This window comes from Drechmeria coniospora, chromosome 01 (assembly GCF_001625195.1).
Source record: "Drechmeria coniospora strain ARSEF 6962 chromosome 01, whole genome shotgun sequence".
NCBI lineage: Eukaryota > Fungi > Ascomycota > Sordariomycetes > Hypocreales > Ophiocordycipitaceae > Drechmeria > Drechmeria coniospora.
In genome coordinates, this window is record NC_054389.1 from 6,887,915 (window position 1) to 6,910,582 (window position 22,668).

General features: G+C 58.3%; 6 protein-coding genes across 6 annotated transcripts; 5 read left to right on the plus strand and 1 right to left on the minus strand.

Moving 5' to 3' along the window:
• Positions 1 to 332: 332 nt before the first annotated feature.
• Positions 333 to 2,630, plus strand: DCS_01791 (annexin ANXC4; the record flags this gene model as incomplete). The annotated part of the gene is made up of 1 exon (XM_040799122.1): positions 333 to 2,630. The coding sequence occupies one exon, from the start codon at positions 333 to 335 to the stop codon at positions 2,628 to 2,630; it is 2,298 nt and encodes a 765-aa protein (XP_040660005.1).
• Positions 2,631 to 3,125: 495 nt separating this feature from the next.
• Positions 3,126 to 6,490, minus strand: DCS_01792 (serologically defined colon cancer antigen 1; the record flags this gene model as incomplete). The annotated part of the gene is made up of 3 exons (XM_040799123.1): positions 3,126 to 6,005; positions 6,070 to 6,384; positions 6,458 to 6,490. The coding sequence occupies 3 exons, from the start codon at positions 6,488 to 6,490 to the stop codon at positions 3,126 to 3,128; spliced, it is 3,228 nt and encodes a 1,075-aa protein (XP_040660006.1).
• A 1,626-nt stretch (positions 6,491 to 8,116) lies between these two features.
• Positions 8,117 to 10,333, plus strand: DCS_01793 (woronin body major protein; the record flags this gene model as incomplete). The annotated part of the gene is made up of 4 exons (XM_040799124.1): positions 8,117 to 8,396; positions 8,640 to 8,934; positions 9,363 to 9,676; positions 9,735 to 10,333. 4 exons carry the CDS (start codon positions 8,117 to 8,119, stop codon positions 10,331 to 10,333), a joined length of 1,488 nt encoding a protein of 495 aa, XP_040660007.1.
• A 1,098-nt stretch (positions 10,334 to 11,431) lies between these two features.
• Positions 11,432 to 13,026, plus strand: DCS_01794 (putative LAP3-member of the GAL regulon; the record flags this gene model as incomplete). Its single annotated transcript, XM_040799125.1, has 2 exons — positions 11,432 to 11,652; positions 11,724 to 13,026. 2 exons carry the CDS (start codon positions 11,432 to 11,434, stop codon positions 13,024 to 13,026), a joined length of 1,524 nt encoding a protein of 507 aa, XP_040660008.1.
• Positions 13,027 to 16,048: 3,022 nt separating this feature from the next.
• DCS_01795 (uncharacterized protein) lies at positions 16,049 to 18,676 on the plus strand (the record flags this gene model as incomplete). Its single annotated transcript, XM_040799126.1, has 1 exon — positions 16,049 to 18,676. One exon carries the CDS (start codon positions 16,049 to 16,051, stop codon positions 18,674 to 18,676), a length of 2,628 nt encoding a protein of 875 aa, XP_040660009.1.
• A 984-nt stretch (positions 18,677 to 19,660) lies between these two features.
• DCS_01796 (uncharacterized protein) lies at positions 19,661 to 20,083 on the plus strand (the record flags this gene model as incomplete). The annotated part of the gene is made up of 1 exon (XM_040799127.1): positions 19,661 to 20,083. The coding sequence occupies one exon, from the start codon at positions 19,661 to 19,663 to the stop codon at positions 20,081 to 20,083; it is 423 nt and encodes a 140-aa protein (XP_040660010.1).
• Positions 20,084 to 22,668: the final 2,585 nt, after the last annotated feature.

Below are 22,668 nucleotides of genomic sequence, written 5' to 3' on the forward strand. Positions count from 1 at the left end.
CAGCTATCTGCCAGAACCTCGCTCCTCCCAGCCATCTTCATTTTCTCCCAACGTCCATCGCGTCACTGGGCAGCAAAGAGCCATCGTATCTGGCCGCAAGGCATCAACTAACCTGATCACCAATCCATCCAGTACTCCTTCATCTCCGTCCCCGTTCCCTCATTAACGGCAGCCCATCGCACGCACGTCCGCCGTCGACCGCCGTCCTGCATCGTCCGTCCGTCCGTCTACCCCGCAACACCATCGTTCACATCATCATTCACAACACGCTCGTTCACAACACTCTCGTTCACAGCACTCTCGTTCACGGCACAACCCTCTCCGCCATCACCATGTCCCTGGCCGTCGATGACGCGGGACGTCGCCGCACCCGCTCCAGATCGACGTCTCATGACCGTCGTCGCGAGGACGACCAGCACGACCGCAACCCCATTGCCACCTACGCCGATGCCCGGGAACCGAGCTACGTCTACCCGGAGGACGACCTAGGGGACCGCTACAAGCCCGGACGCCATCGTGATCCGGCCCAGTCAAGCTCCTCCTTGCCTTATCCGACCGATGGCGGCATGGATCGAATGGCTTCGGCCGGACAGCAGCCTCCCTACAGCACCTACGACGAGGCCGGTCCGCATTATCGCACAGCCTCTCCTTCACAATCGCACTCGCGCCCGCACGACTCGTCGTCGTCGTCGTACCGCACCTCCAAGACGAGGCTCGACGCCCAGCTCCCGGGCAGCTTCCCCGAAGACGACTACCGCCCCAGCCGCGACGAGGACAATCGGGACCGCCATCGCCATCGCCATCCAGAGCCCAAGGATGCCAAGCACGACAGCGGTCATGACGACAGCCCACCCCGCGTGCGATATGCAGAACCCGCCTCCAAGGATAGGTATGAGAACGACGACGACAGGTTCAAGTTCCTGCCGCAGAAGTACAGCCGTATCTATGACCCAGACGCCGGGAATGGTCGCCAGTCGAGCCGCGGCAAGGACAGGCCGAGCGAGCGACGGGCGAAACAGGAGCGGGAGGAAGACGACGACCTGGCCTATGGCCGCCTGCCCCCGACCAAGTCCTTGCGGCCGGAATCACCGCCAACCTACGGAAGCTACATCTCAGAGTCCCAGCTGAGCGAGATGCGCTCCTCTCGCCATGGCAGGGACGGCAGAGACGGTAGGGATGGTAGGGATGGTAGGGATGGCCGAGATGGTCGAGGTGATCGAGGTGACCGTGACCGCGACCGCGACCGCGACCATGACCAGAACTCGTCTAGGCACGATGACAGGCGCTCGTCGAGGTACCAGCGAAGGGATGACGACGACGATAGGCGCCGCTCGAGCCCTCCCGAAGATGCCTACGGCTTCAGGAAAGCCCACCGTGCCGACAGCCATCGATCCGAACCGCGCAGCTCCACCACCAGCGTGCTCACCGTCGAGCCTGCCAATCGTGAGCGGGACCGATCTCGGGACCGTCGACGGGACAAGTCGCCCCAGCCTCCCACCGCTCGCATGTCCTCCTTGAACATCGATGAAGGTCGGTCCTCCAGCATGTCCCTCTCTGTCGCCGCCGCCCCTGGCTCTCCTCTGCTCGAATCCTACCACGGAACCTACCAAGCCTGCTCGCCCATGCCGTCGCCCCTTCTCCTGCCGTCCCAAAACTCGATCGAGGATGCCAGGGTCGTCGACGCCCTCTCGTCCTTGGGCTCCGACTTGGACGCCGACGGAAGGCAGCGCAGGCGCGCGCGATTTCATGACCCTCAAGACATCGCAGCCACGCTCGCACGTGCTCTCCGTGGCGACAGGGCCCCGGACATCACGCCCCTCATCGAAATTCTCCCTAGCCTCACCCACGAACAGGTCATGGAGCTGCGTGTCGAGTACAAGCGCATTGTCAAGACGGGCTCCGAACGCAAGGGTGTCAACATCGCCAAGCACATTCGCTCGCGCCTCAAGGACGAAGACCCGAACCTCATGAAGGCCTGCTACTCCGTCGCCCTCGGCAAGTGGGAGGCCGAGGCTTACTGGGCCAACTTCTGGTACCAGGGCGACAAGAACCGCCGAGAGCTGCTGATCGAGACGCTCATGGGTCGGACGAACCACGAGATCCGCGAGATCAAAGATGCCTTCACAGACAAAAAGTACGAAAACAGCCTCGTCAAGTGCATGAAGGTCGAGCTCAAGGAGGACAAGTTCAAGAAGGCCGTCATGATGGTCCTCGACGAACGCAGGATGGACGACGTCGACCCCTACGGCCGGAGGGTACCCCTCGACTATGAGCTCATCTATCGCGACGTCGATGACCTGCGCCGGGCCGTCAAGGCCGAAAAGGGCGGTGAAAGCGCCATGATTGCCATCGTCGTTAGGCGGAGCGACACCCACCTGCGCGAAGTTCTCCAGGAGTACGAACACCACTACCGTTCCAACTTTGCCCGCGAGGCTCTCAAGAAGAGCAACAACCTTGTTGTGAGTCACATCCCCTCTCTCTTTCCTTTCCATCCACTCGCAGGCTCGTCCATCCTCCCAGTGCTAACCGGTTTTCCTTTGTATCATGTAGGGCGAGCTTCTCGCACACATCCTCAATGGCGTCATCAACCGCCCCGTTCGAGATGCTCTGCTTCTTCATCACGCCCTTAACGCCTCTCGCAAGGACGAACTCCGCCGTGAGCTGCTCATCTCCCGTCTTGTCCGCTTCCACTGGGATCCCGCCCATATGCAGGCCGTCAAGAGGGCTTACCGTGAGCGCTACGGCCTCGAACTGCAGGATGCCGTCCGCGACGCCACCTCCGGAAACTGGGGACGGTTTTGTAGCGAGCTTTGCATTGCCAGGATGCCCGACGATGTCCGGAGGGTTGAGAGGGTGGATGTTCATCGGTGAGGCGGTTGTGCTCTGGTAGCATGGTGGAAGCCTGAGGTGACCTTGAACGAGCCGTGTTTGGATATCTTGGAGAGGTGTCCCTGTAGATGTTTTGTATCACGCTCACGACGATATCGACGGTACGAGGACATGATTGGTTTTTTGTTGAGCTTGCCTTCTCTCGAGAATGATAATTTAATGGCGCATGATCGAGGATGTTTAACATGACCTAAATAAGCGGTCCCATCTTGCCTGCCTGTGATACCTGGTCATCGTCACTTCTTTGACCCTCGGCCGCCTCGGCCTCCCTTTCCTTGTTCCTTCCCCTTGCCACCTTTCCCTTTGCCACTGCCACTCCCTGAAAGGCCACCCGATGTCATGATCTTCACCTTCCCGACGGGCACCGAGTTCATCACCTCCTCAGGCTTCAGAGCCTTGATCAGCTCCACCTCGCGCGGCCACATCCGCTCCGCATCTCGCGCCGTCTCATCCACGGCACCCTTCTTGCCAGAGTCCATCTTCCACTTCTCGACAATCTCCTTGACAGCCTTGCCCTTCTTCATTGCACCGGGCTGAAGCTTGATTCTGTACTTGAGCTTGCCGAGAGCGGTCCAGGGTGCGCATACGGGGATCGCCTCGAGGATCTCGTCACCAGGAAGTGGAGTCCCGACGAGAACGTCAAGCGAGGTGGCCGATTCTGTCTCGTCGGGCTCGGGCTCTGCGATGTCTTGATCCATCATTACGCGACGAGCTTCCTCGTGCTCTGCTGTCGTTTTCTGGTTGCGCAAATGCTGGGCACGGCGACGCTCCTTGGCAGCCTCAAGCTCGGCCGCCCGGTCCGCTTTTGCCTTCATCTCTTCCTCAGCCCGCTTCTGGCCGGTAGTCGCACCAATGAGAGCCTCGGCGGCGATACGGTCCTCTTCGTCTTGGTCTTTGTACTTGCTGGCGATCTTCTTTGCCTTTCCCTTTTGGCCGCGTTTCGCCGGCAGCTTTTTGTTGATTGCAACGGTGCCCACTTGCGAGGACGCCGTGCCGCGGGATGGAGATGTTGGAGGTGCCTCGGATGCCGGCTCTGAAGCTAGCTCTTCTCCGTCTTGCGCATCGAATTCGGCGTCTTTCGCAGTATCAGCATCCTCCTGCTCCACTTCACCCTCTGAAGCAACCGATTCAGAAACTTTAAGCGATGAGATGTCTTTTTGGACAGTCTCCAAGGCATCGTCATCCCCCCGGTTGTTAAATGCCTGGAGAGGATTGTCCCGAGCGTCATCTCCGGCCTTGCCACCGTCGGAATCGTCATCTGAAGATTCTTCTACGTCGGCTGACAAGCTCTTGTCCTTGGCGAAGGTTGATTCGTTCACGTCGTCTGGAGATCCCAATTCAGCGGCCCGACTGGCAACAGCCAAGGAGTCATCGTTAAGCCGATGCTTCACATGCTTGGCTTTGCTTTCGTCGCTAATTTTGAACATGATGCCAAGACCGAGTAAAAGTTGTGCAGGCGGAAGGAAATTTTTCTCCCCCTTCACCATGAAGGAACCGATGGGCAAAAAATCACCCGTTGTGGCAGACTTTGATACCTGATCGGCGTTTACCCACCATGCACCCATGCCAGCCTTGGAATCCCACGCTTCCGAGGAGCAGACCGCAAGTGAGCCTGCTTGAGACAGCGTGGCAGGCGGGATAGGCGCGCCTGGCGTGCTCGGATTGTTCTTGATGACGATGCTCGATGCACCCTTCAGGTCCGCGTGACAGTATACGTCGCCTTTCCGCAGGTACCTCCTGTAAAGCATTTCGTTCTGTGCCGGGTCCTTGCCTCCGATGACCAGATAGCCATCGGACGAGATGAACCAGATGAACTTCTCGAACCACATTTGAGTTCGGATCGGCTGCAGGAGCGCCTTCTCCTGTTTTAGTCCCTTCTTCAGATCTTCGTTGATCTTTTGCTCGGTGCTCTTGAGTGCTTTCGTCGCCTGCAACTGCGTCTTCTCTTGCTTGACGGCGGCCGATCGGCGTTGGTCGTGATACTCCCGTGCGTTTCCCCAAGGGCTCATGGTGAGATTTATATCGACGGTTAACCCCATCTGGGCCTGGTCATTCTTGTTCATGTTCTTCCCATCAGCTTCCGCATCACGGTCGCTATCATCGGTCTCATACGGGTCATCCTCCTCTTCGTCGTCAAATTCCTCCTCGGCAATGTGGAGAGTGATGGTATTTTCAGCGAGCTTCAATGGTAGAACGATGAGTTCGGCAACTGGGTTGTGCCGCTTCTTTTCTCGCTCAATGAGCCTGCTGATGTCAACCCAATCCATACCTTCGGCGATGAGGCCATTGACGGAATCCATGGCCTCTTGGACACGCTCCACATTAGCCTCGATAGCAGCGGCTTTGCGAAAATTGATCTCCTGTACACTCTGAAGGCCCTCAATTCGCTTGCTTTGGTCTAGTCTTGCCGCTTCAAGCTTCCGCCTTGCAGTCGCTTCCCTCTCCGACAATCGAGTCTCCAGTTTTTGGCCCTCAAGTGAGGAAAAGAAGTCATCGACAGTTTGGTTATAGCCTTGAATCTCGAGGACCGTTATCGAGGGGTCGTTTTGGAACTTTTGTGGGACAAAGGGGTGAAAGTCCTCGTAAAGCAGACCGTCTCGCTTCGACACCGCGCCAGCAGGGGAATTGCCTGGTGCTGGTCTCCCATCATTGCGCTTGGCAAATATGTAGCCCTTGCACACGGGTGACGACGTAATAGCATCAACTTGTTTTCGAGCTTCGCCAAGCAGCCTAACCAGCTGATCCAACAAGGTATTATTCTCGAGCAGGTCGTCAAGCTTAACCGACGTATCGAAATTGTTGCAGTGGAGGACATGATCGACCAGAACGGGAGGTAGCTCGGTGATGGAGACGGCGAGACACTTCCTCAAGTCACCTCCAGGTTTCCCTTTGGCTTTCTTCGTCGCAGCAGCGTTCTGTCTAGATTTCTCCACAGCAGACTTGAGCCCATTCCGAATCCGATCTTTCGAGATGGGGGGAATTTCATGATAGTTCAGCCTGTTGTCCAAGCAATATTGGAGCCCAACTCTTTGCGGCTCTTGGCCTTCGCTCTCTGCGACATTTCTTGCTATGGTCAAGATTTTCAGGTCGGCATCGGTAAGGATGATGTTGCCGCTCTGAAATGATGATATGTCAGCCACGGCAAGCTCGTGAATGCAGGAACGGGGACGGCGGCCATACGGCAAAGAACTCGAGAAAGAGACGGTACTGCCCATCGCTAAAGCGAAACTCGAGCACTCTGTCGGTTCCCACTTGCGACACGGATGTCAACCTCCGCGTCTTGAGCACTTTACGGAGCCGAGCGACGAAGGCGGAGGGAGCTGCGGCCGTGGTGCGCGCAAACTCTGTCAGGTGGCATCGGAAGCCAATATCGATGACGAGCTGCTTCTTAACATCGGGCTTGGCGAACTTGATAAGCAGGATCTTGGAGGAGAGGTCGTAGACGTTGGCACATCGTAAAGACACCAGGCAATCATTCAACTCATGTGCGATGACCTACGGCTCGCGGGTCAGTGGTTGCGGTCGCGCCTTGACGGGGGGACGCCGAGTGGGTGGCGATGATCCGTACCTTGACGTCGAGGGAAGAAAATCGCTGCTTCATGCTGGGATGCAATTTTCGCCGAGTTCAAGAGCATACAAGTATTGAGCGGAAGGTTCAGATGCAGATAAGGTTCAGATGCAGATTCTCGCTCATTGCTGCCGTGGCCAGCTTGAGTCAACGTGGGGCTAATCGCCGCGGGGCAGGACAGCTTTGGCCAGAGCCTCCTATGGTGACGACATTTCTCGCACGTCACGTGCCACAGCCCAACCGAAAAATGAGAGGAAGGGACGAGACGGGATACAGAAGCGACCATTTCACCCTCGCCGCACAATAAAATCAGTTTGTGAGATGAACAGCCTACCGTACGGAGTACAGTGGTTTGCCGTGCCCAGCTATCATTATCCCAGTATAATGTCACATTGACCCAGTTCGACCAGCAATCGTCGGACCCTTCGTCTGGAGTGGCAGGCAATCGGCAGCCCATGCTGGCGAACCAACCAGCTCTCGCCATCACAAGACGGAAGATTAACCCCAACCACCCTTCCCCTCCTTGGCCGAGGCAGTATTACATGTACTTCCAGCACAAGAGCGGCATGACACACCTGGTCCCTTCGAGACAGTCAGGCTGCGAAGCTCCTCGCCGGTTTACGAGCACGGCCATGGCGAGTACTGTACAACGAGTCGTGGGTGCCACCCACTTGTGATCGGAGTCCACAACCCGGCCGGTTCCCCCACCCAACCACACCAAGAGCCCAAGGCAGGGGGGTTCAAGGGGCCAACTAGGGTGTCAGTCATGTTGTCCCGGCAACGAGGAGGCTCAGCTCACTTGAGCTGCTTCACTCGTGCAGACTAGCAGCAGTGGATGCTCCCGGGCGCTTGCATCCGTTTGCCGTGGCCAACAAGCGATGGTGTCAATCAATGAGCTGATGCAGATGAGAATCAAAGGGCGACGGCTACGGGATGCAGGTGTTTCTCTTGCAGACAATCATGGAACGACGCGAAATGAAGTGCCCAAATGGGCTGAGCTGGTTGGTTGCAACCTGCCATGCTGGAGCACGAGTACGGTACACAACAACACACACACCTTGCCAAACCTCGGAGCGTCCGCAGTGCACCCATGCTGGTTACGCCACGCCAATGGTGACACGAAGCACCTACCGTGTGGGATGATCATCCGCCTTTCCGACCAGTTGAATTTGGAGTGAGCGAAGCGACGGCTGTGCAGGCACAAAACTCGAAACTATGGGCCCGATGCATTCATACGCCTAGGCACCAATTGGACTGAATTGTTGCCATTGGGAGACGACGACGCGTACAATTACGGAGCAAGTGCATCGACACCTACTCCGTACAGTACATGCACATGCACATGCACAATTGTGCACAACGTACACCGTAGGTGTACATGTTGGTGTGCGGAGTACGGAGTACGGAGTAGAGGTCAGTGCAATGGTCAGTCTCAGTCGCCTCCATCAGATTGTTCTTGAACAATGCCATTGTGCAAGTTGCACAAGGAATTCGCCAGCATCAGGATTCAGGATTGTCTGGGATGCCGCAAATACTAGCGGCGCACTCCGCCACGACCCTCAGGCCGTGATTCGCTGCGGGCGGACCCGTGGCGCCGCATTCCAGCCTCTCGACCCGACCCGACCCCATCAGCAACGGCATCGCAGCATTGAATAAACCATGCAGCATCGCATCACCTCGGTCGGCAGCGGTCGAGGGCGGAGAAAGGGCGGCCGTATCCCTGGCCACGATGGCGAGCCTGCTGCTTGGACGCTGAGACGCACGAGCGGTGGAGTCTTGATGCGAGCTATGCCACTTTGGACCCGAGTAAACAACAGCCCAGCCGCCGTAAACACGAGCTTCATACAGATACCCTGCACTCACAGGAGGTCGTCCGGTCCAGCCCCCCGTCCTCAAAACCCATGGCACGCCTGCCCGCCGCCCGCTCGCCTTTTACATGGTACATAAACGTCCTTGCCTCATCTCCTCCAATTGCCTCCAGACACATCAGCACGTAACGGAAAAGGTCAAGTCGAGACGAGAACGTAAAGAATTCAAAAGAGGCACCTCCACCACCTCACCTTTTTCCCCATTCCCTTCTCTTCGACTTTTGTTTCTTAGGAACAGAAGCTAGAGGATCCTTCTTGTCATCCTTTCGTCTGACGGAAGGTTGTATGAGAAGATTCTCTCGCGCCCGCAAAAGTCGTCAATCTGGACTTTGAGGCTCGCGTCCCCGTCCCCTTCAGCATCTTCCCATCGACATATCGGGACAGCGAAGCGCAGACAACGACGCAGCGAACCCACGAGGAGGTTAACATCAATCTCCCCAACAAAGCCGGACGGGAAGGTCAATACTCTTCTTCCTTTACCGCCAACGTTGATCTCCCACCCCGTGGTGAGAACCGCTACAGCGAAGAAGAGGTCCGTATCACACGTGAAGAAGAACGTCACCGCCGTCCCGGTTTCCGCCACGAGCAGTACGTCCAGGACCAGCGCCGGTGAGTGATTTTTATTTCCTTGCTCTCCTGTGCTTTAGCATGCTTGCCGCTCGAATGCATATCCGGCGCGACCGGAGGCTGCCCTCTCGCCCCCTCTCTGCTCTCTCCCGTCTTCATCTGCCGCTTCCTTTTCCTTCCACGCCCTTCTTCACCTCGCAATACTTGCCGAGCTCTTGGCGCCAACAAAGCAAGCGTGCGGTGGAGGCCCCCATGCATGCAGAGTCAAGTGGCCCGTCTCTGCAGGCGGAGCTCTCTGCCCATGCATGGCTCGGTGCCCTGCTTGGCTCGCCGGCGGCCCCTGCACGACGAATAGAGCACCCCGGTTCAGGGGGTCCCGCTGGGCTTCATCAGGCTCTTGTTGACCTAGAAACCGGCCATCGCCCAACAAACAACAAAGTTGGACCGAGGCTGACCTGACCTGACCCAAGACCTGCACCAACCGAGTACCACGACGACACTCGCATCGAGGTTGATACTCGCCGTCCCCAGTACGCGAGCCCCATCGACATCGCTGAGCGTGAATACCGAGAGCGTTTTCGCCCCCAGTACTCCGCCACCGTAGACCCTCCGTCCCGGCCGTGCTACGAGACCGAGAACGTTCAGGTCAACGGCTATACCGTTGACGGACAAACTTCGCGGCCTACCTACCAGGAGGAAGTCAAGATCACCGAGGAGACGGTCGAGCCCTGCCGCAACAGCCGCGCCCACCAGAAATCCAACATGGGTTACTACGACGAGGACGGTAAGCGGTGTGGTCATGGCCGAGGCGATGCCACCGATGCTAACGAACGCACGGCCAGGTCACTACCACTCCTTCCGCCACGGAATCCACAAGCTCGCCGACAAGATTGTCCACCCCCATGGCCATCGCGAGCACATCGACGTCGACGTCCGCGAGACGGTGACGACTACGTCCCGTCCCCGCGGCGGCAACCAGGCATGTGACTCGTACCTCCCGAACACCGTCACCATCCCCTGCCACCACATCCGGCTCGGCGACTTCTTGATGCTTCAGGGTCGTCCCTGCCAGGTGATCCGCATCTCGACCTCGCCTGCCACCGGCCAGTACCGCTACCTCGGCGTCGACCTCTTCACCAAGCAGTTGCACGAGGAGTCGTCCTTCATCTCCAACCCGGCCCCCAGCGTCGTCGTCCAGACGATGCTCGGACCCGTCTTCAAGCAGTACCGCGTCCTCGACCTCCAGGACGGCATCGTCGTCGCCATGACGGAGACGGGCGACGTCAAGCAGGGCCTGGCCGTCATCGACCAGTCGAACCTCTGGTCTCGCCTGTCCAACGCCTTCGAGTCGGGCCGCGGCAGCGTCCGCGTCCTCGTCCTCAACGACAGCGGCCGCGAGCTCGCCGTCGACATGAAGGTCATCCACGGCTCCCGCCTGTAGACGATCGGCGCCTGCCTCGCCTGCACATGCGCCTGCCAGCTGTCCATTGACGAAGCCAAGACTCAAACTCGCTTCGTTCCCTCGAGAAAGGCTTTGCCGTCTTCGGGGAAGCAGCCTGGTCGAGTTCTGGCCATTGTGAAGTTCAAGGTCCATGGACTGCTAGCGCTTGAGTATTTATTGGATGTAATCAGTACATGTTTGGAATTTCGGAGTCTTTGAGTAGATAGAATGTTCCTGTACATGGACCGATGACGAATCGATTTGCGCAGACATCCATCTCATGGCCCACGCTTCGTTGTCGATGCTGCACTATTGCTGAACGATCCCTCTCCATGTACATCTAACGGTCACCATCGTCGGCCATGAATTCCCCTTTCTGCCTATTCAGGAAATTGCTAAAGCCGGACATCTACCTGACGGTTCTAACGGTTCTAGGAGCTGATGCGGAACAGTCCGGATATGGATAAGCATCGACCCCGACAGGCTCCAAACTACCCGGCAGCTCCCACGTTCCTCTACCACTGCATGCCCATTCGGATGGGTCATCCAACAGTCTCGCTCGCGGAGGATATCCTTGGGTTCTCAAGGAGTCCGTGCCAAGTGGGAGCATTCGTCCCAGATTCGCGTTGGGCGGTCCGATGGGCTGGCGAAGGCCTACACCTAACAGTGCTGGTAATTACAAGCTATTCGTTGGCCAGGTAGGTCAGTGCTTGCCAGTAATTGGCAAGCGAGGGTGATATGCAGCAAAAGGACAGACAGAGGCTGGAAAAGGAGAAGCTGATAGGTCAGACGATGGCTGTTGGGTGTCTTGCGCGCTGCGATAGGAATGGCTGGAAGTGAGGGCCCATGTCTTGGAGGTTAGCGACCTGCTTCTCTTGGTGCAACGCTAACACCTCGTGACTTGAAAGGGATCCGGATGCGCATCGAATACGCCGCACTACGGTTTGCTGGTGGCGAACGGTAGCCGCTGTTGCACTCTGATAGATCGGCCTTCTTCCCTCCTCCCGCCCCCGCCTGAATCTTTGGCATCATCCCAACCAGATTCCATCGCGGCAAAGTGAACGAGGTGTTCAAATTACAACACTGCGTCAAGCCGACATGGGTGGTCAACCGTCCAAAAGCGGAGTCGCTGGCGAGGACGAGAAGGCAATCTCACAACGCCTTCGTTCCATGGGGTTTCCGGAGGAGTATGACGATGTCCAAGGTGGAATGGGAAGCGAAAAGGGCGGAGGTCGAAGGCCGAGACGGGATGCGGAGCCGCTACCCCTGGACGCTGTCGCACTGCTGCCGTCGTGCATACTGAAGGATGCCAAAAATAGGTGAGCTGGGGAGCGGTGGACAGGAAGGATATGCTTCCATCTCCAGGTCGAGGCTGACAACCGGAATCAAGACTGGCCCTCGCCGCCCTGAGCACCGCAGACCCTCGGCAGGCTCTCAAGTCGATTCCCGCTCAGCTCACCAATCAACAAGTCTTCAATATCAAGATCCCCTTCGAAGGAGCGCCGATCGCGAACCAGCGCTCGAGTGGCCGCTGCTGGCTGTTCGCCTCGACCAACGTCTTCCGTGTCGCTCTCATGAAGAAGTACAGGCTCGACTCGTTCGAGCTCTCGCAGGCCTACCTCTTCTACTGGGACAAGCTCGAAAAGGCCAACTGGTTCCTCGAGCAAGCGATTGATACGGCCGACGAGGAGCTCGAGGGTCGGCTGGTTCAGACGCTCATGAGTGACCCCTCCTCCGACGGCGGTCAGTGGGATATGGTGTACAATCTCGTCGACAAGTACGGCCTCGTTCCTCAGGCGCTGTACCCGGATAGTTGGAACGCGATGAACTCGGGCATGCTCAACATCATCGTCAAGAACAAGCTTCGTGAGTTTGGCCTGAAGTTGCGGAAGATGGCTCGCGAGGGCGACCAGTTACCACCAGCCGCTTTCAGCGGCACCAAAATCATAATGCTGCGAGAGATTCAGCAGATCCTGACACTGCTCCTCGGCCCGCCACCGAATCCTATGCACGAGTTTATGTGGCAGTACAACGACAAGGACGGCAAGGCGCAGGAGCTGACGACAACCCCAAGGCAGTTTGCCAAGAATATTGCGAGTCCGGAATTCCGCATCAGCTCGGCCGTGATCGAGTCCATGGTTTCGCTGGTGCACGATCCACGCCATGAGCCCCTCTCGCGCCTCACAGTATCCCGGCTCGGCAACATCGTCGGCGGCCGCGGAATCAGCTACATCAATGTCGACATGGATACGCTCAAGTCGACGTGCGTCAAGATGATCAAAGCCGGCCTGCCCATCTTCTTCGGCTGCGACGTCGGCAAGTTCAGCGATCAAGCGTCGGGCATCATGGACACCGAGTTGTTCAACTACGACATCGGCCTCGACACAGGCCTTCTCGGCATGACCAAGGCACAGAGACTCCGTACGGGAGAGAGTCAGATGACGCACGCCATGGTGCTGACCGCCGTTCACGTGGACGAAGAGACCGGTAAGCCAGTGCGCTGGCGGGTTCAGAACAGCTGGGGGACGGCCCCCGGCGACAAGGGCTGGTTCGTGATGAGCGATGCCTGGGCAGATGAGTTTGTGTACCAGGCCGTCGTCGATCCTCGATTCTGCAGCAAGGAGGTGAGAGACGTCTTGAAGAAGGAGCCTATCGTGCTACCGCTCTGGGACCCCATGGGTGCTCTCGCCTAGGCAGATTGTTCGGTAAACGTTGACCCCGAAGCGGTCTTGCGACTTTCGAAGCCTGCTCTTCGTTGGTTTCTTCATCTTTTGTTTCGCATCATCTTTGGCTTGTTTCATTCGCAGTACATATAAATCCAACAGTCCTACGGGCTGCTCTGCTAGGCCATAACGCGGGCCGCACTTGTCGACTCGCTTCAGTCGAACGGGTGTCATCCTACCACCTGCTCAGTGCAAGCACAGCTGGCCGACATGGATGGCGGCTCTGATGCTCGTTAGGTCTTCTTCCGCTGACGTACGATATCGGCACAAAAGTTCAGCGCACCGCCGAAAGCCCAGCTTGGGGTCCTCTTGTGTCACAGTTGGCAATGCGCCCACAAGCCGGGGTTGCCTTGCATATCGTCTGGTTTTATTCTCGGATTTGTGTTTGAGCTGGAGGTATGCTTAGTCTTACGTCTTATGCATCTTGGGCCAAGAGACGTTGCCGTGTCCAAATGAGGGCCAGGATCATGCCTCTACCCTGCGGGCTTCCACGCATGCCTATTATTATTGGGAAATGCAGCTCGTTCTGGATTGGGTGTCTGGTTCAAGCAAGGATCGTTTTGTATGCCGTCGCTTGGTAATCATAGATTGGCAATCAGGACGTCGTCTGCGGTACAGGGCAGGCCAAAGGGAGGCAGACTCGCTCGTCCTGAATTCGGTCGTCATCATGATGCCACCACTTTCGTCATGGCTTCCGAGTCGCCCAATGGTGACAGATTCGGGCCACTCGACCTCAGTCACGTCAGGCGCCCTGCGGAGCAGCGCCATCGACATTGCGTCGTTCGGCAGCAGATACGGGGTTGACGAGTCGACCTAGGACAGGGCATCGACGTTTACCGCCACGCCAACGTCCTCGTAGAGTCTCGAGTGTGTGTGCGTGCCATGTACGTTTGGCGGTGAAAGTCAGAGCCCAATGTGCACATGTGCACTTGTGCACTTCTTCGGTGGCAAATCGAGAGTGGTTCGCAGAATTCACTGCTGGCATTTCGAGCCAGGTGAGGCAGCCAGATGATGTCGGCCGACGGGAAAGAGAAGAGAGTCGAAGAGAAGTGAAGACGGGGGAGAGGAGAGGAGATGGAGAGCGAGCGACGAGAGACGAGAGACCGGCGGTGAATGGACATGATTAAGCAGCCGATGGGTTCATGTACGGACGAGTACGGAGATCGGGTACTCGTACAACGAGGTATATAAATGGTCCAACGACGCTATTCTGGCCTCCGTTATTCGGGCAACCGCTTGTCGGGCAGGAGCCGCCACGGAACGCAGAACTGTATTACCTGCCGTACTCCATATAGTGCGTGCAACTGCGAAAACTTTTCTCGCTGCCATCATCATCCAACCCATTGCAGCATCAAACCCTCTTCTCGCGGTCGGTTTCTTCTCTCCATCCCACCAGGCACCTACTTGCTAATACCGGCGTGAAGCTGAAGGCAAACGCCACCGAAGCAGCCCTTGCCCTCAACGACGTTGAGCTGCGGACAGGCGCCAATTCTATTAACAGGTTCGGAATTTCAACGCCTTCCGTCAGCCACGAGGCGACCATTCGGAGACAAACCGGACGTGGGCTGTGCACCCAACCCCTCCGGAGTTCAAGAGCAGGCTTCCATCCATCCACCCACCCGTCTCATCCAACCCATCCCATCCATCATCTCGGAGCGCAGTGGAACGCAAGGCAAACGCATCATCCGAACGCCTGGACGGACGCCTTCACGCTGACGGTGACGGTATCACTGTCAGTGTTCGTGTCTGCCTCGGTCACCCTTTCGCACATTGTCTCGCCCCGTGGAGCACTGGCTGCCGCTCCCGCCGTGCAAGGACGTCATCCACCTGCAGACCTGCGGGGGGGGGGGGGACAGCGAGCGCGAGAAGGTGGGAGAGGGTGAGACACGGGCGAACCAGCCTGGGCTCGCCGCATCGAGGCCGCTGTGAAGTGACGATAACGAACGCAACCTAGCACAAGCCTGCAGGCAAGGCGCACCGCAGTGGCACTGTGGCACTGTGCCAGCGCTCATCGGCTTTGCTTCTTCCCAGTTCCTCATCGGAGCTCCCGAGGAACGTCCTGGTCTCGTTCCTGCCGTGACGGCTCAAGGCTCTCCTTCATTCCAGTGTCCTATTAGAGCGGCCCGAGTCCATGGCCTGAGCCCAGCGCACCCCTGCCAACCTCAGGTTAGAGAACGGGCCAAGTTCCAGGGATTCTAGGGAGGGTGACGTCGATTCCATCACCGCCGCCCACGGAGCTTGATTCTCCAAGAGTGCCTTGGGGAAAAGAGCGCCTGCGGTGCAAGTGATATTTGTCGGTCGTGACCCTGGCGACACTCCGCCATTCCCCAACCAAGCAAGCATCACTCCCCCCAAAAAGTGCCACTTGCACACAATTATTTGCAGCCAACTACCAGCTTCGCCCTACTTTCTGGCCATCCTGCGCTCTCGATTTCTTCCCTTTCCCTGCCATCACCAATTCTCACATTACGTACAACGCCCTCTCCCTTAACAACCTCCCACCATCGCTCAAAACCCTTGTTCCTCGGCACGGGCTGGAGAGGGTCAATCAAGGTCAAGCGTCAAGTCTTGATCGTCATTCCCGCCAGCTTGCAACGGTTCGGCATCGACCCTCCGGTTGGTCCAAGTACCGCCCACGACACACGACCTCCTTCGCTCCACCCACATTCACCGACTCGCTTCCGGGGAGGCTCCCTCTTGATTGTCGATCCCATATCCCCTGACGCTATATAGCGTTTCGGCAGAACAGGCGAGCGACCGAGCGACGCTTTTTTTTTTTTTTTGCTCGGCACGAACCCCCCCTCCGGCCTACCACTCTCTCAAGGACAGTCAGTCAGTCAACGTCACCGATCCGACATCACGCCTGCCTGCCACGCCCAATACCACCAACTGATTGTTCTCACGGTTGAGCGGGACGAGAAGGTCGGTCTTCCTGGAGCTGCGAGGTTGGACTGACTACTGCGCTCATTGAGGGCACCTCCTGGTCGCAATCATGACAGACCGGTATCGAGGCTTCCCGCCCTTTGTCCCCAGCCGGTCGTCCACCTTCAATCCGGCCAGAACGTCCTTGCCTACCGGCATAGGATACAGCTCAATCTATGCTGGCGATATGCACATCATGTCGTCGGCGACCCCACGCCAGCACATGGCCACGCCGAGGGGCTACACCGCGTCCACGCCAGCCTCCGGCGGCGGCCCTGCCACCACACGCACCTACGCCGTTACTCCAGACCGGCTGCGCCAGAACACGCGCGAGGCCGGCCGCACGCGGCGCTCAACTCTGGACTCGGCGAACCGGCCGCCCATCATCGTAACGACGACGCAAACCGAGAGGCCGCACGGCTCACCCTCGCATCCGTCCAACGCGCGTGGCGGCAGCCCCGTGCGGAACGGCTACCGCTCCAGCGATGGCCAGTTTTACGCCCAGCCGGCCACGTCCAATCGTACGCGGAGCAATGCGCGAAAATACAAGGTCAATTCGATCAACGACGAGTACGCTCGCCTGCGAGATCGGTCCGAGCCTCATTTGAGCCCCCGAGAGGTGGACGCCTACCGCAGCTCTCGGCCGTCGGTGGTGTACCCAAGCGATCCCATGCACGGCATCGACTACGCCGTCGATGGCTACCAGTACACCAACGCCGGGGAGCTGGCTAGGTACGACCTCGATCATGCCAAGCCATCACGGCATCGGCGACATGACAGCGCCGATAGGGGTTACTATCGCCCCAACATCAGCTACAACGCCGACCAACGAAGCTTCAACGTCAACACCAGCCATGACTTGAGCCGCAACTACAACATGAACACGAGCCGGCCGTACGAAGGCAGGCTGGGTCCGCCCCCGTCCTTTCGCGCCTTTGACAGGATGAGCAGGGGGTACGACGCTCGAGACGTGCCGCCCGCCGCCCCCGTTCCTCCGTCGCCGACCACGTCGCAGCTCGACGTCACCGGCCATGCTTCCCATGGATGGGAGTCGGCACGACGCAGCCGGCCACTGTCGCTTCATCAAGACGGACCTCCTCGATCGTCGCACCGGGAGTCCCACCACGACGAGTATCACCGAAGCCGTGATGACGAACGGGCCAGGCGCGACGTCCGCGGACGTGACTCGGAATGGACCTACGAGCTGCCTCGCTTCTTCAAGGACGAAGGCGTCGGCACCCGCGGCTTTGGCATCCGGACAGATGTGCCGCTTTCTCCCACGGACCCGCGGGATCGTCGTCGGGAGGCGCGGCGCGGCGAGCCAAAGAAGTGGCAAGCCGCGCCAGACGAACGGCAGGAGAAGAGGGAGGTCAGGAGAGAAGACGACGAAGTGGCGAAGGAACATTCACGCGTCCGCGACAAGATGCCTGCCAGTGCAGGCGTCGCTGCCGCCGCCGCCGGCCTGGCTCCTGCGCTGGCGGAGGGGGAAGAGGGGAGGGACCACGGTGCGAGGGACGACAGAGGCCGGGGCGTCGACGAGGACGGCGATCGACGTCGGAGACCCGACGTTCAGGGCCAGTGTCCAGGGTCCGAGAGAACGAGGGATCCGCAGAGGGATCAGGAGAGGAAACGACGATCACGAGATGGGCAGGACGACAGCGCAGTGACGGCTGAGCACCCCAGTTCAGATACAGATGCCCGGCTGGGCGGCGAGGCTGTCGCGTCCGCTTCCGATTCGGACGACACGAGACGCGCCTCTCGGCGCCATCGGCCGTCCCACTCGGTCAAGTCAAATGACGCATCGGGCTTGAGGCAAGTAAAAGAGCAGCTTGCCGCCTTGGGCGTTTCGGAAGCGGGTGACGAGAATGACGAAGAGGACGCTGCCGGTGCCGAAGGGCGATGGCGATCACGCTCGTCCTCTCCATCGAGAGAGCCAAGGGCGGTGTCGGAAGAGCGGCGGTCCGGCGACTCCTCCGGCAAAGATTTCCGAGGCCGCGAAGCTATCCCTCCCGCGGCCGAGGGGAAGAAGGTGCGCCTGGTGTCGCCGCCGAAGGAGAAGGCGGAGGACAGGCCGCTCAAGGGCATACTGAAGCAGCCAAGGTCAAAGTTTCCGGAGGAGGCCAATCCGGTCCGAGAAGGCGTCGCGCCCCACAAAGAGGACAAGAAGTTGAAGGAGGCGCCCGCAGGGGCTCGATGGACCAAGATCAACCGAAAGATTGTCAACCCCGAGGCCCTCGCCCTCGGCAAGGAGCGGTTCGAAGTCCGGGACGATTTCGTCATCGTCCTTCGCGTCTTGGGCAAGGAGGAGATTCAGGAATATGCGGCCGCAACGCAGATCCTGCGAGGTACGTTCCCCACTACTTTCTTTGCGTTCGCCCCGATACTGACGACGGGTGGTGCAGAGAGACGACGACACAAGACGGAAGGCGACGACGACGACGACGACGACGACGACGACCAGAAAGAAGACGACGGGGTCCGTCGACAGCACCGGCTCCACCGGCACAGGGAAGAGGAAGAGGAGGAGGTTGACGGCAGGGATCGACATCGCGACCGCGACCGTGAGAGGCGCAGACACCATAGAAAGGAGGATGAGGACGAGCAGGAGCAGCGGCCGAGGCCGAGGGATTCGGAACACCACCATCACCACCACCATCATCGATCGTTCCGCGAACGAGAACGGGCCGCGGAGGTGTGAGGGTGAGAAGGCGATACGGCCTGGGCGACGGATGGGCTTTCTGGTGTACGGCGGCGACGGTACAGCCATGATATGTGGATTGAATGGAGAGGAGACACGGCAAGGATTGTCCGCGTTTTGGTCTCCGATCGTGCCGGCTTTTCATGCTCGTCGACGCGCAGCCGCGGTTGCACAATGTCGTCACGATATGGTCACTCGAAGAAAAAGATGCATTAGTGCCATTCGCTCGTTTTCTGCCTCCCACATTCTACCCTTTGACGAATGTTACCCTTGATTAATGGAAGAGAGCGCCGCCGACCTCAACGTGAGATGCCGCGAGGCGCTGAAAGAGCCATCGATCGACATCGGCCCAGCGGCGAGGGTCAACGGTGCATTCAGCACATATCAGTGTACTCCGTACGTAAATTTAGCATTCACCAAGCCTTTTGCGGACATGATTGAATCCTACGATGATGTAGTGAAACGTCCTGGACAACTCTGTGACCCTTTGTAAGGAACTTTTATCCGGAACTTTTGTCAGGAACTTTTGCTCCTTGTGGGGGGCATTGATGACGCGCCAGCACAGGGGTTCCCCGCGAGTCCGGATTACGGCTGAAGCAACTACAAATGTGAAGATGTCGTGATAAGCGACGCGTTTCCAAGGCAACGGGTGGGAATTTTTGCGAGTTCAGAAGGTTAGCCAGAGCCGAGTCCGCTGTACTGTCGGTTGGCCTCCAAATATGGCTGGATTATGGACGTGGTGCTGATGTAGCTGCGCATACATGGTTCGCGTCCGTATGCACGACGGTATAAATAGTCCATAGATTTACCTCGTCGGAGTCGAGCTTTGCCTTGCATCCCACACTTTCCACGTTCCGTCCTCGGTCCTGCATCTTTCCTCGTCCAACCGATCGGGGCATACAATCGATTGACTTGTGACTTGGTTCCAGCCAGTACGTGTCGGTGCAACAAGACAAGCAGAAACGTCCCTACGACTCATCCGCCATGGCTCCCTCATTCCGGCTCGAACCGAGGTCCTTCACGCCCCCGTCGGACCATGAGCCCCTTCGGGTGAGCTTCAGCACCTCGTGCCAAAAGGGTCGCGGCGAGGGCAACCGCCTCTACCCAGCGACGCACCTACAGCTGTCGTACCGGTTCGAGGACGGGGCAGAAATGTTTGGCAAAGTGCTCACGGCTCGGGACGTTTACGACGAGACGGGCGGCGGCGACAGATACTCGATCGCTGTTCCGAGGCGGGACGTGCCCCTCGTGAGAAGGACGAAGGAGGGTTCGAGCGCGACGGCGGCAGTGACGCTGCACGCGTGGAAGGGCGAGACGTATCTAGGCAACTGTTTGGTCGGCGAGGCTGCCGGCCTCTCCTTTGGGGACGAGCCGCTGGCTCCCCGAAGACACGGTCGGGCGAGATGAGAGGCGCTGAGGTGGAGAGCTGGAGAGGAAGAGGGCATGGCGATGGCGTCGTCGAGCGTCGTGACAGCCAGCATCAGGCCCGCTCGTTAGCATTTGCCATGGCTACTCGACTCCACTGCACAGCCGACGAGCTGGACTTGATCGATTCGTGCTTGATTTTCCCCTACGCTTGATGCTTTTCTTTCGAGCGGGGAGGGCCATTTGGCCAATGTACAGTACATGTACGGAGTATGTACGAATAGAGTCTCGGTACCGAGAAATGAAGCGCATCATGGTCAACCATGAACCATGGTATGATGAAGAGCCGAGATCCTTGTCGACACGGCTTTTTTTTTTCACTCCCTCCCTCTTTCCCTCGGTTGTCTCTTTTCCTCTTTCCCTCTGCTGTTGCTTTTCCTCTTTCCCTATCTTTCTCTCTCCTTCCCTATCATTCTATATCTTTCCTCTCTTTCCCTCCCTTTCCCTCTTTCCCTCTTTCCCTCTCTTTCCCTCTCTTTCCCTCTCTTTCCCTCTCTTTCCCTCTCTTTCCCTCTCTTTCCCTCTCTTTCCCTCTTTTCCCCCCCTCTACTTCCCTCTCTTCCCCCCCTCTCTTCCCCCCCTCTACTTCCCTCCCCTTCCGTCTCTCCTTCCCTCCTTCCCTCTACATGTACTTTGTATTTCTCTCTCCAACCATCTTTTTCTCCTTCTCACAGCCGCCCCCGGTGATGGAGCGGACAAGCACGGTGGAGGAGGAAAGGCAAGTTTATCTCACTCGACGAGGTTTCGGGGCAATGGAGCACGCACTGTGATGTGACGGCCGTGCAGCTCGTTCCCAGCCACCCGAGGCACCCATCACACGGGCGTAAGGGTGCATACAGTACCCTACATGATGCAGCACAGTACTGTAGACGTGGTGCAGGTGTGTGTGCGCGCACGTATATACACACGTTGGCTCGAACGTCCAGGTAAGGGTACAAGAGTTTTCACCTTTTGCTCCGTGCATACACCTGTCGACGACGCTACACACGTATTCCTTCGGCGACGCGCGCCACGGGGGAGGGGATGCGACTGGACGCAAACGAAGAGGGTGATCAGCGTGTGCATATGCAGCCTGCTACCATCAATTTCCGCTTTCGCATCCAGGCACATTCGCACGGGGGGGGCACCGCAGGCAAGCAAAACATGGCAAGGCGCGGAGTGGAGAGATGAACGGAGCAAGTACATGAAGGCTTCCTGTCCAGTACCGTGTACGGCACGAGTTGTACCCGAACATCAATATATTTATATACCTAGTATTCTGCACACGTACTGTACCTGTACACACCTAAAAACCCCGTACAGCAGTGCACACATGTGGCAGCACTGTACGGAGTGCGAGTAGCGATGTGGTGCGGGCAGCCGGCATGTCGGCAACGACTTCTATAAAAAGGAGGGGGTGCAACGGCATACGAGCAAAACGACGCTGGGAGTCAACGGGTGCATGTGCTCTCGTGTTTCACTGTTTCACAGGCCCACTGCCATACCGTCCACCCGTGGTCAAGCTCTTGCCCTTGCCTCCACGAGCAGGGGGGGGCCGTGTATTACTGCACAACTACTCCATACTGCACTGGCACATACTCTGTACTGCAAGTACATGTGCTGCAATAGTCCTCGGTAGTTTGCGACGCACCTACGGATTACGGCTACAAGTACTCCGTACTCGGCACGGGCATGCGTACTTGCATGCACAAGCAAAAGGAGGAGTGTACGGAGTAAGTACTGTACATGGGCCTCCTTCGGGACGGCACAGCAAAGGGCTGCGATGCAACCTCGACGCGGCTCGTCGTCGTGGTTGCGGCGTACGGATGCAGTTCCTTTGTCCTTGTTTTGTTGTTGTTGATTTCGTTGCTCATGAAGGTGTGAAGGTGTACGGAGTACATGTATTGATTCGCCGTTTCTTCCTGCATGTCGGGATGCCACCGCTTGCCAGTGAGTGGCACGGGTCGCCGGGGAAGGGCAACGCAGCACCCAGCACACAACCGACGACAGCTCGGCGGCTGAGCTAGGAACAACCGGAGCACGGATTCACGCGTACGATACTACAGAGTACCGTAGGCGTACGTTCAGTTGCAGATTGCCCTCATGCACCTGCACCCGGAGGACAAGCACGCCGCGTACACGGGGGGGAGCTGGTCATACGCGACACGCGACGCCGCCTCGGTGGCCATCTGTCGGGGAACGCGGAAAGCAGGAGTGGCGAGGAATACAGCAACACGGAAGAATAAGCTTATCACGCCGTCCCCTCCACGAGCAGCTCCGGGGACGACGACGTACGCCTCTTTTGCAGCCGCGGAGAGCCTCGCATCGTGGCGAGGGATGGATGGTCGAAAAGGCGTAGGCGTGCAGACGCGTGTGTACGGAACACCAGTACCAAGACCGCATGCACACACACGTACAGGCGGTGATACAAGCCGAGGGATCGACGGGGTTGCATCGCGAGCGCCGGTGCCCGGTACCTGCACGAGTGCGGTCGGTCCGTCCATGGCCAGCGAGGACGGCCATCAGGGCACGAACGAGAGCGCTTCCTCGCCTTGCACCGCCACCACTCCGTGACGAAGTTGGCGGGA